The sequence below is a fragment of the Anarhichas minor genome, unplaced genomic scaffold (assembly GCF_050575085.1).
Source record: "Anarhichas minor isolate MPS153535 unplaced genomic scaffold, ASM5057508v1 ptg000027l, whole genome shotgun sequence".
Taxonomy (NCBI): domain Eukaryota; kingdom Metazoa; phylum Chordata; class Actinopteri; order Perciformes; family Anarhichadidae; genus Anarhichas; species Anarhichas minor.
In genome coordinates, this window is record NW_027466473.1 from 3,542,885 (window position 1) to 3,561,942 (window position 19,058).

The window sequence follows — 19,058 nt, forward strand, 5'->3', positions numbered from 1 at the left end:
TTGGAAGAGTGGAGTAAATTCCTGCACAGTCATAGCTGGTGGTAAAAAGGAGCTGAAGACTGTTTGTAACTGAGAGTTTGTCTTTTTATTTCCTGCGATGGCAACCGGCGCGACGCAATGATTAAGCGAAAAATAGAACACTTCACTCAGCCTACCGTGTGACATTTGCCTTCAGACATCAGAGTGCGCCTTCACTGGTATTCTTCTCTGTGAAAAGCTAGCTGGAGCTAAACCCAAAGTGTGAAGAGTCAACACAGGAGTTAGCGTAGAAAGAGCTGAACAAAATCCCTGTTTACTCCCTGAGTGTGTGTGTGTGTGTGTGTGTGTGTGTGGGGGGGGGGGCAGCATATGCTGCAGCAGGGTTATTTGCATAGAGCTATCACCAGTTGTCCCTTTTGATTACATCAGATAAGGACTCCTGCTGTTGGCTCATTCGGAGGAGAATATTTTAATTTGAAAAGGTTTGAAGGATGGCTTTTTGAATCTATATCACTGCATGGGTGGGGGGGGGGGGGGGGGGGGGGGGGGGGGTTCAATCAACAGATTGGGAGAAGTTATTAATCAAATATGAAACTACAAAATGTTAAATTTAAACATTTGGGAAGACATTTTTCTTTTAACTTCATCCAGTTAAAGCCCACTGAGGCAAATTTGTGATTTGTGATTTTGGGTTATACAAAGTAAATTGAATTGAAAGTTTACACAGGGGAGACTTTCATATTTCTTCCTTAGGTTTAAAAGCTTTCATTTTTTAACTAGTGTGTAAAAGCTGCAAGCTGAGGACACACATGTTGCACACATGACCCTATCTCATTTTTCTGTTGACTAAAGTTTTAAAGGGCCAGTGTAGAATCTAGGGGGATATATATCGGCAGAGAGCTTGTATCTACTTATACTTTACGGAGTCGGCCCAGAACGGACAAACTGAAAACTGGCTCTAGAGAGGCACATCCGCATTTCCACATCGGTCACCGTAGTTCTTCATGCTTGTCACGTGGGAGAAGTTTCAGTTGGTCGCAGTCCTACACACTGGCCCTTTAACAGACATATTCAGATGCCAAAAATTGTCCACATCAATGTGTCATTTAGTTCAGGACTGTCTTCTAAAAACCTATGAAAATAATGTGCCAAATAGATGCCAGACAATACAACTCATTGCAGTTTATAGATGCATTTTCTGCATTTTCAGACGGTAACTAGATGACTTGCTCGGAGTCATGTTGGCGGTGGAGTCAATCAACAGAAAGACAGAGGAAGGTTTATGGTGTGAAGACAGGACGCTCCTGTCTCCTGGTGAAATGAACTGATATATTCGGACCAAACTGAATTCAGATCTTGAGCAATTACACAACAGGTGTGTGAATTTAAACAGTGACAGTCAAAAGCCAAATAACAACACCGCCGGGTATAGACAGCAGTCATACATATCGTTGCTAACAATCATAGCATCTTTAATGTGATCTGTACTCATGTAATCAGATTACTGTAATCCTGTGACTCCACGGCCGTTTGTGTGTTCGCACTCACCACTTTCCACCTCCAGCAGGGCTTTGGTCAGGATGCTGCCGGCCACACTGATGGCCTGGCAGATGTAATAGCCGGAGTCTTCCACTTGGACGTCGGTGATGGTGAGCTCGCCGCTCAGCGACACGGAGAAACGGCCCGACTGTGACGGCTCCTGGATGGGGAACAGCAGAATCTGGGGAAGGGAAACATGAGGAGGATTTGTCTTTTTATTTACATTCTTCATGATCATGTACACACTTTATAGCGTCAAATTCATTTTAAAATAAATGTCATTAAGTTTTGTAAACTTGTGGCCATTGTTTCATAATCAGCTTCACATAAAGGCTTGAACCCCCGAGCTACAACACGGACCTCAACATTAGCTATTCAAATGGCAGCTTTATTAAGAATCTGAATTTACGTAGAATGAATTATTAAATGTGGCTCTTTCGAATGCTCAAGGACAAATAACAAAACAAAATAGACACTTTGAAGTAAAGCGGTGAAGACATGGAGGATAGTTTGAATGCAGTGTGAAGAGAGGAAAGGAGAGCGCCGTGACTGACCACGAAAAGATGGATGAACTAAGAGCGTTCATTCAAAAGTGAGACCTCGGAACTTTATCTCTTTGTGACTATGTGTGTACTCAAACTGCAAAAGTTACAACAATACACACTAAAGATTCAAAAAAAGAATTTCCATTGCATGTAAAAGAGACACGACGTGGAGGGATGGGTGGAGGATGAACAGTAGCACACAGTGGTTGCTGGCTTGCTGCAGAACAGCTACAACATTATTGTAGCTAAAAAAAACTATTTTCAGTATTGGTCGTCGATGTGCATTAAAACAAATCAAGAAAACACATGGTGTGTTTAGCCTGTAACTTCTTTCATTGCATCCACATCTGTTGTTACTTTCATCCAGAAACAATGACACCAAAAGTGTTTTTCCTCCAACTTTCATCCCTGATCTTCTCCCTTTTCATTTAACATGAAATAACGACGGTGTTTCAATCCCAACATGCTACCCACATACTTCCTCTCCCCCCTTGTCCTCCGCGCTTTCTCCTCTTTATCTCTCTCCTCCACTCTTGTTCTCTCCCACACACATTCTCCAGGCCTCCTCCAATCTCCCCCTTCTCTAATCTGTACCTGGGAGCCATGCTACAGGCACCCACGCACTCTCGTCGGGCCTTTCAGCGCATTCCAACAGGCTGCAGTGCTTATCACACGCTCGCCTTTCTCACACTCACACTTATGCACGCACGCACACACACACACACACACACACACACTCAGGCCTGAGCAGACTTACACTTTGGTGAATAATACCCTGTGTGGATGATGGGAAAATGAGGTGTGTATGAATGTGCAAGTGTGTGTGTGTGTGTGGGTGTGTGTGTGTGTGAGTCACCCTGGCACTAAACTACATAATGATAAAAGCAAAGGATGAGAGTCAGGAACATGACAGTGAGAAGCAGAGATGCAGGCTTTCTTTAAAGCACGTGTAGCAGAGAGGCATGTGAGGGAGAGTAGCTTAGCCTAACATCAGAACATTAATGGCTGCTGTGTTCATCATCGTGTCTGTGTCATTGTTTTCAGCTGCTTTCATACTCATCCTACTTGGACTCATCTGGTTGGAAATAAAATGTCTATGTTCTGAAGGTTTTTTACCGAGGGGTCTGTTCATATATATAATTCATAGCCTGATGTATATAACATGTTACTACTAAAAACATGTGTGATACAATGAGATATCTAGAAGAACCTTTCACTCTAATATTTCAACATCTTGAACCTGGCTTTATCCAATGTTAATATTTCTGTTCTGGAAATGTATGCAAATTAGCATATATTTAATAAGACAATGCATGATCTAAACATACATTTTCAGAAAAAAATGTATACAAAAAAAATAATTCTCTTAATGGAGTAATGAACTGGGGAAGTCTCATGGCGATATCTATTAGTTATGCGTATACATTTATTTTGACCTTATTCCCCTGTAGTGCCTCCCCTTACCTTTGATTGGTCTAAAACCAAATGAGCATATATGAAACTCATTCATGGCCGCATATTCATGTTGTATAAATCAGGCTATGAATGATATATGAGATTTAGACAAAGTAGGAAATGAATCACCTAAATGTGTGTGTTTTCTTTCCACTCGTCTGAAAGAAGAAATGTTATGGAAGCAAAATAGACCAAAATCTCTAAATGGACCAGTGCATGAAAAACAAGGTTTTTACCTGGGGGGTCTAATGTTGGATGTAGGTGACACTGTATAGTATTTGGCCAGAGTTTGAAACTTTCTTATAATAAAGTGTTGCTGGAGCTTTAGGGTCAACTCCCTTCTTTGTGCACCAGAACCGTTATATAACGTCAACCACCATCTAGTTCCTTAAAAGGTGTTCAATATTAATTTAGACAGATATCATATTGCTGTTAATTGAACAAAATCGCTTTCAGACGCAAAGTGACCACGAGACCCTGATAGATGCCTCAGAGGGCAGAAGTGAAGTCATCGTCCATGAAACAGAAAGAGATTCATACAGGTCACAGAGTCTCTTACCTGGCTGCCTTCTTTTTGCCAGAAGACGGCCGGTGGAGGGTTTCCTTTGGTGCCACAGAGGAAGGTTACGGTGCGAGCCGGGGCTGTGATCTGGTCCCGCGGCCGAACCACGATCTGAGGGGGCACTGCAACGCAGACAATGGAGAGAAACCGTTATCGGGGGCACAATAGAACCAAAGTCTTTGTGCGTGCTGAGTGAGGCTTAATACAGTGAGAAGGTGCCAGCGGTGACATTGAGTGCATTAAGCCGTGACAGGCCTCCAGTGATGACGGCAACTCAGATCTGACAACTCTTTCACTTAAGCTCTCCCTGTCTCTTTATCTCTCACACACACACACACACACACACACACACACACACACACACACACACACACACACACACACACACACACACACACACACACACACACACACACACACACACACACACACACACACACTTCATCTGACTGCCTCAACACTTACAGTAAAGGCCACAAAAACTTTAGAAGAAAGTATGAATATGAGGGACTTTTGGATATAGAGGCAACAAAGTCATGAGAACATTTCTCAAATAACAGTTAGACAAGTGCATTGAGGAGAATGTAAGTCACCCAGCTGTTACTCACTTTTAACCCTCATTTTAAATATTCATCATGTCCACATATTCAGTCATTATTCTTGATTAAACATTTTAACAACAGCAAGCAGTAAGGCATCATGTGAAGGCAAGAGGACGGGAGCACTCTCTGGGTTCATATACAAAAGAGTTTTGAATTACTGATGCTTCGAAGCTATAAAAAAAAGAATCCCTTAAGTAACAGCTTTAGCAGAAGAGTAAACATTGCATTCGTCACACACTTAGTGGACATAGTGGCGTCATGGCTGTGAATGCTCAGTTAAAAAAAAGAGATGAAGACGATTCAAAACAAGTGAAGTCAAACAAGGCTGAGAACAGATTCAGGTCTCCTGCAATAAAGCTCCTCTACGATAGAGAGTAGCCTCCACAGCCTGAGCGGTGTTTGCTTCTTGCTTCCACTTTCAGGGCAGTACAGACTCAGGAACACAGTTTCTGCATTTCAACCAGGAGGAACTTAGGACTAGATTCAGATCCTCTTGGATACATCCAGGGAAAAAAATAACAAAACGCATTTCCACCAAGGAGTTCCTGTCAATTTTAGTCTCGGGACGACTTTTCAATGAACTTCAGCCCGTTGTTGCATTTCCACAGCGGTCTACAGAACTGAAGAAGTTCAGTGTGGCCAACCATTTTATCGGAAAGAACTTGTGTTTTGTGTCACTGCGACGACATCTACTGCTGCCTAGTATTTACTGATGCACTAGTGATGACTGAAGATGACCTCAGTAAATCATCTCTCGACTATTTGATGGTTATGTATTTGTGCTTTTGGTCTCTCTCGCCTACCACTCGCCCTCTCAGCTCGCTCATCTCTTTCTCTCCGTCTTTTGAAAAAATGAGGAGGGAAACTTTACTTTTAATGTTATGAAGCAAAGAGAAATGATCTCTCTTCATCCCTTAATCTTCTTTGTGTATGATGGGACACGAGTTGAAGCAGCGTGTGTGTGTGTTTGAACAATCAGCGGCGGTCATCTTTGCAAACCCCACCCCGAAAGTTCCTGTAGTCTCAGAAAGTCCGACCCCCGCGACCAGGACCTTTCTTTCGGGGGATTAAATGTCTCCAGAACTTAATATGGACCCTGGACCCTGCGGTTGAAACGCAATGAGTTCCTCAAAATGTTCCTAGTCCCTGTGGAGAGTTCCTGTGGTGGAAAAGGGATTATAGAGGCAGAACTTTAGGTCCAGGAACTATGGGGGCGGGTTTTGCAGGGCTGAACGTCACTGATTGGTTAAACACGTAGCAGGGTAGTACTGGACGCAACTAGCATGAATACTAGAATGTGGAGTTAACACTTCTTGTGTCCCGACTAGTACTACTACTACTACTAAAACAGAGTGAGAAGAAGCTGAGAGCACTAATGAACCAGAGAGAGAGGGAGCAGCCCTGACATTAGTCCCTGTGGCTCCTTACTACCTGCAACTATTAGGCCCAAAAAGACTATTTGTCGCCAACGGGAAAACACAGATTATCTGTGACCTTGACTTGTTAGGCTTTGATTGATGACGTCTATAATAGATGCTTATTGGTTAAACTATATGCCATGATAATGGATCTCCTATGCTTGGTTGGCTGGAGAGCATATCAACCACCAGCCCAGAACCCACAGGAGCCTGGATTCAGGTCTGTGGGGCACCTTTATGATCCCAGGAACCAGGCTAATCAGATGTCTTTGAACATAGATGGAGGGCAGGAGGGGCAGTCTATGTTTGCATCCTCTCTGTCTCTCTCACGCACGCACACACACACACACACACACACACACACACACACACACACACACACACACACACACACACACACACACACACACACACACACACACACACACACACACACCTCTTTGATTTCTATTGATTCTGTAGCAAGTGACAGGCCTTCCTCCACAGAGGGTGGTGTGAATGCATAAAGACACCAGTCCTAATTGATTTCTCATCTTCCCACCTGATCTCCTGCTCCTCTTTCATTCTCCGACTCAATTAGTGTTGAGAGAAGATCGAGAGACCGAGAGAGACAGGGAGGTGGAGAGGTGTCCTAAAGAATACAAAGACAACTGACAGAAAGAAACACTGATCCGCCAGTGTTTCAATTTGCATTTTCTTATTTGAAGTTTAAAAAGTTGGATGAAAAAAGGATCAAAAGCTGAAAAGTCATAATGCACCTTGACATATATTCTGTAGTGGCTTTGGGGTTTCTTACATATGCAATGTTGTTGTGTGCTCTCCTTACAATATACCTAGTTGATGCAAGAAAATAAAACCTGACGGGTATTATGTTGTGTTGGGTTCATACACATAACACTTTGTTCACTTTACCTAGCCCCCCTCGTTGTGATCTGCCTGTTCACCTGACATGAGTGTACAAGCTTCATTGCATGCCCAGCGTACACATTTTATCCCCCTGTCTTGGGAACCGCCCCGCCCTTCATCATCCTAAAGACTGCTTCCACCACGGGCCCGTCACACAGCAGGAGGGGATCCGAGTGTCAGCCTCAGGATGAATCACAGCTAAGGGGGCCTTTGCAAACATGGGCAGGGTCATATCCTGGGATCAAAGACGCAGCCCCACCAGTAACCCTAAAGGTCAAAGGCCAAACATGCTCCCGGCATCCTGGATGTGAACCATGCAGCAGCACTGAACCGCGGCTTCCACTCCCCAGGACGGGCTTCCTGTCAGGACTGATGCAAGGCCGGAAATATTAAAGAAATGCAGTGTAATGCTATAATAATGCTATAATGCTACTCCAGGCTCATACAGATGTGATGAACATACGGGAGAAAAGACACTTGTGCCGTCCCACTTGTACCGACACAAAAAAAACTCGTCAACACCTGAACATTTTCCCCTCGTGCCTGAGTCAATGCTATAACTTTGACCCAAATACAGTGACAACTCGGAATATTCAGGCTATTAAAATGCTGTTTTTGGTGAGCTACACAGCCCTGTCTGGAGAATAACAATGTTTGATTTGAGCAGGCAAGCCGGCACACTGCCTGAGGCTGTAATAAATAATTAGCAATAATGGGTGCACTCGGCGCGACACTGAGCTTTAGATTTAGGGCAGGCATCCATACATGGGATGGAAACAGGGAGAAGGATCGTAGCAGAGCAGCTAAAATATACATGACAGAAATCTGAAAAACAATGCCTGCATGTCGTGGAAGCTATTTGCACAGCACATTGTTGTACAGTCATTTAGTATTCTGGGCTTCCTGCTTTTAGGTATGACAGCTGTTGTAAAAAAACAAACAAACAAAACAGAAAATGCTGTTTCAAACACCACGGCACCTTCATTTTCCAATTTTACGAAATATATAACCGGCTGTGCAAAAACGATGGCACACAAACTGATAACTGCAGGAGGCAGAGTGAGGGAGGTAAATCAGGGAGAGTTTAAATAAAGAATGAAACACTTGACATAGGAATCTGAAGGAGACTTCTTTGATACAAGCAGAGCTGAGAACACAGAACAAGCCAACACGCCAAGAGGAAGCAAAGATAAACAAGGACCGCAAGTTCAATTTCCACAGCTTCTACGACAAGAGCAGTCAGACTGAAGGAGGAAAGGCTGGTCTCTTTGGATACTACTGTGTTTCTGTGTGATGAGAAGCAAATGTTTTCTTAAATGCTGCAAAAGTGAAGACATACGGCCAGCCCTTACTTTTTAAATTGCCCATTTAAAGGTCAGCCTTTAAGGGAGAGGCTAGAGTAGGTGGTGAAGGTTAGAATTACTTTCATGATGGGATCAGATGACCCAAAACATATGTTCAGATTAGGTGATGGTGGTCCAGACCGGCACGTCAAACTCCACATTGTTTCCTGATGATTATTAGCTTGTGGCATTTATGACATCCAATGGCGATCAGGAGCAGCCAGAGAGATTCACAGGTTGAAGTATATCAACTATTATATCAACACCAACCCATGTCAGTTGCATGAGGCCATTTAAGGGACTATATCATGTAGTGCAGGGTCAGGCAACCTCAGACATGGCACACTGGCAATATGTGTTTTGGCCAGATGACCTCTTTCACAACCATTGGCAGGTGTTTTAGGTAGTTTGAATGATTTGTTTTCCATCCACATTCTGTAAAGAGCCATCCTACTCTGCCTCTGATTGGCTAATACTAGTTGCCTTCGTCGCAGAATTTGTAACGTTTTTTGCTGAAGAACAAGATTGTTGGAAAGTTGGTAGGTTAATGATTTGAACTCAGATGTGGTGTTCTCATAAGGATAGCAGCCTTCTTAATAAGTACAATGTCCTGATTATGGGAGAAAATGTTTTGCCTATTTTGATGGAATAAAATACAGATCTGTTGGAGACTTACATTTGTATGTGTTGTCATAATTAAACTTAATGTTAACCTTAATGTTGAAATGGCACACACCGATTGACAAAATAATAAAAAAAATGGCACATCAGATCAAAAAAGGTTGCAGACCCCTGATGGAGAGTGATCCCGTATCTGGGAATCATGTTCTTATTCTGCACCTCACGAGCTACTCCCAATGTTATTGCTCAGTTGAAAGGCAGGAAGTGGTGTTCCCTTCACTGTATGTAGCTCGGCAGAAAGTCAGGGTGTGGATGGAAGTCTGACTTTAATGTAGGAGACGATGGGTTAGGATTAGAAATGGTGTCCTGATGTTTTTAGTTCCCTAACCTTAAAGGAATAGTTCACCCACAATGAATAATATATAGTGAATGGTATATAGTGGTCACCTCCTTTAGCTCTCTATGGTCCCAGCTAACGTTTTCTATCCAATGGCGTTAAGAAGACTGGACCTAAATGAAAGCACATGATTGAAGCAGCCCTGAGATGGTCTGGTGACCTGTCCAGGGTGGACCCTGCCTTCACCCAATGTCAGCAGGGTTCGGCTCCAGCCCCCCCGCAACCCTGAATAGGATAAGCGGTTACAAATAATGGATGGATAATTGCAAGCAGACTTTAATGGAGGTTGTCAAAAAAATAATTAAAGAAAGGTAATAAAACATCCGGAAGAGGTTGAGAAAATTCACGGGAGGATTATTCGGAAATGTTTTGTTTAGTTTAGCAAAAAATAGTTTGGATTGGATTTCCATGAGCCCATGAATGGAAACAAGAAACTCTTTTTTTGGGACCTTTTAGAACCTTTCTTGCTATCTTTGCTTTTATTATATTGGCGTTCTTGTTCGGTGATAGGTTTGCTGATCTCAGCTTTATGGAAGAAACACAATCAATGGAAGATAGTCTTAAACAAAACACAGCAGACAAATGTTTCAACAGGCTCAGCTGCGCACCACATAATGTGCTCCCACCACGACGGATCAGAGTGAGATTTGTTCCTCCGCTGTCGTATGAGCACGGTGTGTTGCTCAGTCGCATAGCACAGGCAGACAAAGTGCTTACAACCAAAGCGTCTTACCTCCCCCTCTCCCCTAAACACTTGACGTGTGATTTGCTCCAACGTACTGAAGCTATCACACACACGTGGGGAGGGGGGGCACAAATACACACAGGCTCCCAGCAGGAGTTCCTCAGGGGCCTGGATGTGACAGGCAGCTGTCACAGTCCCACGCTGATGCAGGCAGCCTGTTTCACACACGTACGCCTGAGTAAACACACTCTCACGCTGCTGCTGCTGCTGCTGCTGATGCTGATGCTGCATGAGTCTTCAGCTTCATCCTTTCATATCACACCCTCTCTTTCTCAGACACACACCCTTTACCCTGACCCTGATTCTGTTCAGAAATCATGATTGAGGAAGTGGTTATTTCCTAAGCATAATGTATTATAGCTGGACCATAATTCATCTATGCTTTTATTTAATTTGGAGCGGGACCTTTGTGCCCAGAACTCCTGCCTATTTATCCAACTTCAATATATAAACTGGAGGGCTGGTGCAGCTTTAAATAGACTGCGTATAAGTTATAGCAGCAGCACTGTAATTATTTGCTTTTCTAATATCTAGGCACCCACAGGCAAGACAGAGAAGTTAACCTTCCCCACGGGCTAAATGAGATAGAACTTCAATTGGATAGAATTTAAAAGGAAGGTCACCCTGCCTCCTGCCAGTACATACACTATGTAGAGCATTATATCAACATGTGGGGTACAGTTGTTTTCCTTCTCTGTACCATTGTCTTAAGGTAAATCAAGAGAGAACCTCGAATAGGCATTCAGTCAATTTCTTTCTCTAGATTAGGAACAAAAGCTGATTACTTGTTAATAGCAACAGGTGTTTGACTCTGCCTTCATCATAGAAACAAGAGATCTTGCTTTGGACTGTAGGAGCCATGTTGCAATCGGAAAGCGATCTGCTTGTTTTTGCGACAGCGGCGGCAACAATAATACCTCTTAAAACCGCTAGAGGGGGGGGGGGGGGGTTGTTGTCTGTTGCCACTTTCAGTATGCTGATTTAGTCCTGAGAGAAATGGCATGTCCTTGATACCATACTGAAAAGTATTGGAACAAATCTCTTTGGCTGATTCGTTGTTGTTAACAGATGTAGGACTCAACACTAGAGCTGAACATGTGTTAAGAAAAGTAGATTCCATGTAGTGCGGACCCATTATTAACCACCATTAGTCCATATTTGCCCAAACCTCTGCTGCAGAGAACTGTTCCTTCTAATGGACATAACTGTGTGGATGCCCTCTGCCAATGCCTGTCATAGCTTAAAAGGGTTACTTCATCCTTCTCAATTGCCCCTGCCCACGCACTGAGAGGTGGAAACAGATGAAATGTTAGAATGGTGTGAGCCTGGAAAGCACCAAGGCCTTTTCAGAAACAAAAGAGGTGTAGACATTCAAGAGTCAAAAGCCACAGATATACTGAACACAAAGACAACTTATCCAAACACACACTTCTCTCCATTGTGCTACCAAAACATTGTTCTTGTTGTGAGAGTGGAAAAAGTAAGCGTCTGCTCTGACAGTCGATTCCTCAGATAGCTGCAAAACTACTTTCCTGGACTACATGCTTGTCTTCAAGTATCGCCAATGAAAAGCTCCTGAAGACAACAACATGTAAAAAGGGTCTACTTTGTATTTTTCGATTTCATGGCGCACAAAAGGAGCGTCCTGTGTTTCCCTTTCCGCTCACAGCTTTGTGCCATTTAATCACCATAAGTACACAAGAACACTTGGATGTCGTGCCCAAGCAGCCTGCTGTAAAATGATGAGTTTGTCAGCTTCCAAACCACAGCGCTCTGTAAGCTGTAAAATGGCACTATTTTTCCCAGCGAGGAAATTGAGTTGTCAGAGTATGTGTGATTCATCCGTATACTACTGCAGGACCGTGATACTACAGTACTTTCATTTATTTTGTAGTGTTAATAAAGAGACTGCTAGTCTTTTCATTCACCTTTTATGTTTTCAATTTGTGTACAAAATTAAAGATGCCCGCTATTAACGGGATCTTTTTTCTTTGTAGCAATGAAGCTCCACCTAGATGAGCTCAAGCCTGAATGAAGTGCAGTCAAAGGTCAAAAAACAAAAGCCTACTCAGCGTTTCCAGAGGTACTTCAAAACTAATTGACTATTCTGGAGTCATAGGCAACCTAAATCTGTATGACTGTCTCTCTCTCATGTCTGTTAAGCCTCTCTCTCTCAGACACACACACACATAAGGCGGGATGAAATGGAGTACTTACTGGACGGGCCGACTGCGATGGAGTGATGCAGAAAGGGGTGGGAAAGAAAAGAGGGAAGAGAGAGATGAATGAGATGATGAGGTCACAATAAACGGTGACACTCGTTGAAATATTTCAACAAGACGGAGTGAGACTGCAGCGCCACAGCCGCTCAGGTCTATTCAGCATTCACAGTCACAGCAGGGTAAACACTGGTGTAATTAATAACCATAATTATGGCCTTGTTCCGTTTAGGTGGGCCAGTGTATAGCGAGCTGTCTCACTGGAATGACTGTGACACAGTAAACAGAATGAATATGATCAGTATCACCTGTGTTTACCCTGCTATGACATGCCAACATGACTGCTGTGGAAAGTCTATTTAAAGGAAGCGCTCCCAAAAGAAAGGAGGGTTGGACGGGTAGATGGAGTGATGATGAACTGATACACAGGTGAAGATTAGAGGTTGTGTTCTGATTGATCTGTGCTTTTGTTGGGGGGGGGGGGGGGGGTTCCTATTATCCATAATACTGCAGTTGCATGAAGCAGCCCACGATCTGTTTGTCTAACAGCTGCTGAATGACTTCTACATTCTGCTGCTAAATAGCACTTTCAACGCACCCACATCTCTAATGTGTTATAAACATATAGTTATAAGAACAAGACTAATGTTTTATGACCATAATCACAACAGTATAAAGCATTTTATAATGACTTATCAAGTATCATAATTCTTGCATAGATTTATTATTATTCATATTCAATTATATTTCTTACTAATACCGTTTGCCATGGAACGTATTGAAGTGACAATTATTTTTGTATTACAATTTTTCTGAAAATGTATGTTTAAATATGCAAATTAGGCATTCTTTTATTAAATATTTGCACATTTTCATAAATATTCTGATGAGAAATATGAACATTGGATGAAGCCAGGTTCAAAATGATTGTTCATTTTGTTGACATATTAGAGTGAAAGGTTTTTATGTCTTTGTATCACATTCTAACTGATTATAATGCATTATAAATAGATTATGTATATGTGTATTTTGTCTGTTTGTTAGTGCATGCATGTGGATAAAGTACATGAGCATACATGTGTTGACACATGTCAGTACTGTAGCTCCACAGTGGAGGGCCTGCTAACAGGATTAAATGCCACAGAACAAAACCCTAAATATTCCCTTTTATTATCACAAATGACAGATTCTCTTCTCAGTGTCTCTCTTCAAGGGGCTGGCTTTATTCTAATGCAATCTCACTGCTTTTTGATCTTGGCTCTCTCTCCAGAGGGATGACGAGTGGAGACTCAAAAGGAACTCAAAGTCCATTTTTCACTTTTCCTCTCTTATAGCTTCAGTGGCATGAAATGGGGAGTCTGAACCAGCCACAACGCCTGTTTTTCTGACTTCTTATGGCCAATATCATATTCACATCTTGTACATTGATAATAACATTCGACATGTTCTTGAAGAGGAGATGGACTTGATGGCAAATCTAACACAGAAGCCACTGGGAGGTGTTTTGTGACGCATCGTAGCAAAACTGTCTATCTGTGCACATCATTTACTCATGTATTCAGTGTTGAAATCTAATGTTCTGTCCTCACTGAAGTTTCACTTGTTGAGTGATTCCTATTGAAATAAAGCAGGGTTTATTAATAATAAGTATTAAGAAAATGACACTTTCTATGAGACATATACAACAACATTAACAAATTGGAAATTAGACTTTTTTTCTCATTATTCACACATATTATTAAATATGTGTGAATTAAATTATTATTCTCATTATTAAATCAAATGAGTCCACTATTCATTCTCAGATTTGAACAACTACACCATGACTGTGCAGTCAGCTGGCACTGTCAGTGGCTGCAGCCGGAGATGGACCTCTCAGGGATGGAATTCTACCGATAGATTTTTTGGATGCATGCCCATGTCTCACCGTGCACTTGCAGGGTCCCTGAAGACTCGGCTTTGCCCACGCTGTTCTCTGACACACAGGTGTAAGTGCCCTCGTCCTCACCTCGCACCTGGGTCAGACGCAGACTGTTGTCGCTGCGGATCTCAAATCTGGAAAGACATCCACACACACACACACACACAGACACACACACACACAAAGACTTTTATGAAAACTACACTCGTTGGTGATTTTCATTTTCTTTTTATGCAAATTGCAAAGTTATCTGGGTTAATTAAACCTTTGAAATGTAACACAATGCAGAGCTATCAGGCTAAGAATGCTGCTGCTTTTCTGACTATCTGCTGTAATGCAGTCGGCAGTATGAGACTGGGTTTGGTAAATCTCAGATTATTGTCTTATAGCTTTAAGTTCCCTGTGGAGATTTGGATCCTGCTGACAACTAGGGAACATTTCCCCCTGTTTCCCCTGAGGGATCATTAAAGTTGCATGCAGTCAAATCCACAAAGACTCTACCAGTTCCTCAGTCACTGTGTTAGCATGCAATACTCATGACTGCTATCATGTACCATCACCGGCATTACTATTACTATCACTGTCTTAAAAAGGGCCAGTTCCACAGCTGTTTAACAAATAAGTTGCATTGTATTTGGATGACCGTCACAAGATGCTGTACATCTGGATTCCTAGAATACCTGGTATCTTTGGAATGACATGTATTGTGGCTCCATGGGAGCGGGAATTTGTTCAAATTTGCTGTCCATTACGCCTCCAAAACATCTTCTTTTCAAAACCTTGTGTATTTTGTAATTTTGTTGTCTTAAAGCCAGGGTGAGTATATTTGTTGAAATTCTCTTTACATCTTTACAGCAATCAATGAATGAAATGCTCTGGTATCTGTGGCTGTCACAGGACTGCAGTAAACCCGTCCAATCATGCTATTCGGCCTGAATGAAATGATTGGCTGCCTACCTATCCGTCTACCTGCTCGTATTCTGCCTGTGCACTCATTGTGCGTCACCACAGTTTTCCAAAAGCTGCTGGCTTGACAGCTATAAGTACTAACATTGTTGATCATTTTGGGGGAGGTTCTTTGGAGGGAGGCCTGAAGGGACGGACTGCCGACTTGGCAACCTCCTCGCTAGATTTAGCAACTTTTGGAGCTAGTGCTGCTAGCTACTGTCATTGGAAAAGAGTTGTCAGCACTGGGCCAGGTTTCTAGGTTAAACACTTTTCAAAATCCAACTGGTTTCTCTAATTTTAACTTCCTAAGCTTTAACTCAAAACAGTGGGAATACATGCACTCGCAGGAAATCATCTTTTCAATCAATAATTCAATATTTTTCTCATGTTGCCTTTCTCAGCACAGAGCATTGGAAGCTGGTATATTATCAGTGAAATGACTGGAACTGTAACATGTTGTTAAGTAACACCCTGACCACCACCGTATTCTGATGACACCAGGGTGGTAGTGAATCATGGAGCAGATATCAGACAACACATGAGTGTCCTTTCCTCCGTACCTGCCCCGGGGCAACTCTCCCTCCTCTCTCCGCCAGCGGACAGTCGGAGTCGGGTCTCCGTGCACCTCGCAGAAGAAGTCCACCGTGTCGTCTGCCAACACCACCTGGTTCACCGGCTGTTTGGTGAACACCGGCCTCTCTGAAATTAGACCGAGACAGAGGACGGAGAGAGAATTAAAAATGCTCGAGGTACGAAACTTTATGGTAATTAGATTGTTGCAGCAGCCGTGACTGTGATGGAGATGAGAAGAAATATTGACTGCAGAGGAAATAAATTGTGAAAACTAAAACAACTAAACATGGTAACAAGAAGGAGGGTGGGGCATCATCATTGATAGAGGTACAGGCCTGATGCAGGTGCATAACAACATTTAGTTAAACAGGTGGGAGAGTCAATCTTCATACATATGTCCAGAGAGACAGATGTGCGTTGTCAGCTCTTATTATAATCAAAATTTAAAAATGGTGACAGCCGAGAGAGATTAGTGCAGATGTGCACTGGCTATTATCTTGCAAACTTCATGCATGGTAGTAATATTAAATATAAAGGTAAGCGTTTGGCCATTTTCAGGAACCATACACTGATAAATTAGGTGGTACACACTGGTACTGATGTTGGAAAAGGAGCAGCATCTGGGTGATGGTGAGAAAGAGGAGGGGGGTTTGGTGGGCCTGAAAAGAAAATATCAATCTTCTGTCTGTTTCTTTAGATCAATACACACTTTGAGAGCGGCTTATTCTGCCGCTCTGCTGCTCCAACAACATCAGCTGAGGAGAGAAAGTACAGCCCAGGAGAAACGACATCCAGAGGATACTTGTGTTCTGTTTGGCTTACTGAAAGAAGCAGTACAAATCACCCGTCAGAGTAACATTTATTGAAGTCCAATACTTTTGACAAAAACTCATGACCAAGACTATTAACACTGTAATTTGTATACTTTAACCATTATTATTTGAAGATAAAGATTCTTCTGTTTTCAAAAGAAGTTGTAATGTGATGATATAGGTTTCACTTCCTATGCAGTGTTTGCAGGTTGACCGTAATTTAATGAGATGCAGTAAGAATGACTCACCAAACACCACCAGCTCAGCAGGATCACTGTCTTTCTCTCCGACCATGTTGGTTCCAACGCACACATACATGCCAGCATCGCTTTTCCTGGTGTTGGAAATCATCAATTTGCCTCCTCGCATCTGAATATTCAGGAGCAAAAAGAGAAGAGGGTACAAAGACCAAGGAGAGAGGCACAAAAGGAGATGGATGAAAAGGTAAGCAGAGGAGGAGGAGGAGGAGGAGGAAGAGGAGGAAGCAAATCACGAGGAAGTGGAGGAGAGGTGGTGTTGGAGGAGGGGGAAAGAAAGAAGACAAATGGAAAGAGGTTGGAAACAGGATATTGAGGCATGTTAGTCAAGAGGGAGGCCACTCCATCATTTTCAGTGTCTCATGACAGATGGCTCCTCTGCTAGTTATTTATACTGTTTGAATGGGTCTAGCTCCGGGCACATAGTGTGCACACACATGCATGCTCCCAAATAGCAGCTTTATATGTCTGGCTTTATTGAATTCCATCTTCTTTGTTTCTAGAAGGTGGTCTTCTGATGAGCACTCTTGAAGGGTTCAACTAAACAACAATCAATGCAGTTCAATAGTGATGCTGCTTTTTGATTATCAACAATGATTGAACTGGATTGATTCTTAATCAGCGCCTCTTCATCAAAAAATCCAAACTCTGAATTATTGATTGGTCAGAATTTTGTTTGGATGAAAAAAAAACATCACAGAAGATCACTTGAATTACGAAAATGAGCTTGTGTGACAGTAACACCACAATACACAAAGCTAAGAGCTTGCAGACAACTTATTATTTGTACAAATACAAATTCAAAAAAGCACAAATTAAGAACGAACAAAAGCATGGGTGGTTCAGCTGTTTCCAGTTCAAACCACTGACTTCGTGATATTAATTCTACAGAAAAAAAACTAACTTACAGTGATCCTCTCATCCCGGTCATTGACCCGGATGTTGTTTCTCTTCCAAGAGATGGTGGGCTCAGGATGGCCTCTGGGGGGGATACACTCCATGACAGCCGGCTCACCTGCTGCTACCACCACATCACTGGGCGTTTGACGGAAGTCATCTCTCAGAACTGGAAAGAAAAAACAGAAGAAGAGAAGAGGCATGGTTAGAGTGCGTGAACTTCCTTGTTGATGATACTGTCTGTTATCTGGCTTTGCATTCAACGTTCATCTGCTAACTTGTCCTGATATTTAGCCTGTCCGTGACACTTTTCTTTGAACAAGTGCAAATCACAAATTAGGATCGTCTCTCACTGTTTGACTGAGCGGACTAACACAAAGCATAATGTATGACTGTGAATTTAACATGGCGTCTCTGTGGTCTTCATTGAGTCTGTGTCATGTGTGCACATCAATAATAAAGACTTTTCTTGCACAAAAGTAGATGCATTATTCAAATCTGACCCACACGCAGATACACACACCGTTTGCAAATATATAAATACACTTGGAACACGGTCAAGAAAACAAGTCACCATTCAAACAAGGTAAATCAGTGATATAACAGGAAGCTATGGCAATCCAGAAAATAACTCCCTTTCTTTTGCTTCCCTGGAATCATGTATCAAATATTAGAGATTTGTCTTCTTTACTTCCAAATGCATCCCTCTGCAGTCAACATCTTGCCTGTTACCTGAAGGCATTAGACTTATTCTGTCTTATTTCAGTCTGTAAGGCTTTGTGACCTCTCAGATTACAGGTGTGGAGGATGGTTTTGTATTCTAGAATGATGTACTGACAAGATCAGTCTACCCCTAAGAGACCAAAGCCATGCAGGCCTGCAGGGTAAGGCTGGCCTTAGCCACTCGAGACTTACAAAGGGGATAAACCAATGACATGGTTTTTCATGGCATTCCTACCTGGCCCGACCATCCCCCAAAAAGACGCCAAAACGGATCTGAAAAGCATCTCCCCGCAAACTTCCCTTTCACATCACAGTCTCTCCTCTGCATTTATTAAGAAATGTCTGAAAACGAGCAGCAACTCTTTCAAAAGAGCATTTGGAGGGTATCAAATTACAACCCTCAAATATTCCACAAAGTTCTCTTTGAAGCTATGGGAAGATGTGAGATTTGGACATCAAGGAGTTGGTGGATGATTAATTGATGCCAGAGGAGAGCTTGGCTGATTTGCATACTTCCTAACATTATATTGATACGTCTCATTGAGGTATTAATAAGTTATATCAACGTAATGACATTCCGCTCATGTCCTGAATCA

General features: G+C 42.5%; 1 protein-coding gene across 1 annotated transcript in view; it reads right to left on the reverse strand.

Moving 5' to 3' along the window:
• Nucleotides 1-19,058, reverse strand: part of robo3 (roundabout, axon guidance receptor, homolog 3 (Drosophila)) — a 175,240-nt gene that overhangs the window by 34,590 nt on the left and 121,592 nt on the right. Inside the window, exons 3-8 of the mRNA XM_076101338.1 lie at nucleotides 17,751-17,908; nucleotides 16,834-16,954; nucleotides 15,761-15,899; nucleotides 14,259-14,386; nucleotides 4,078-4,202; nucleotides 1,528-1,699 (exon numbers count right to left, since the gene is read on the reverse strand). Of these exons, the coding sequence (XP_075957453.1) occupies nucleotides 1,528-1,699; nucleotides 4,078-4,202; nucleotides 14,259-14,386; nucleotides 15,761-15,899; nucleotides 16,834-16,954; nucleotides 17,751-17,908 (843 nt within the window). The remainder of the gene's footprint in view (nucleotides 1-1,527; nucleotides 1,700-4,077; nucleotides 4,203-14,258; nucleotides 14,387-15,760; nucleotides 15,900-16,833; nucleotides 16,955-17,750; nucleotides 17,909-19,058) is intronic.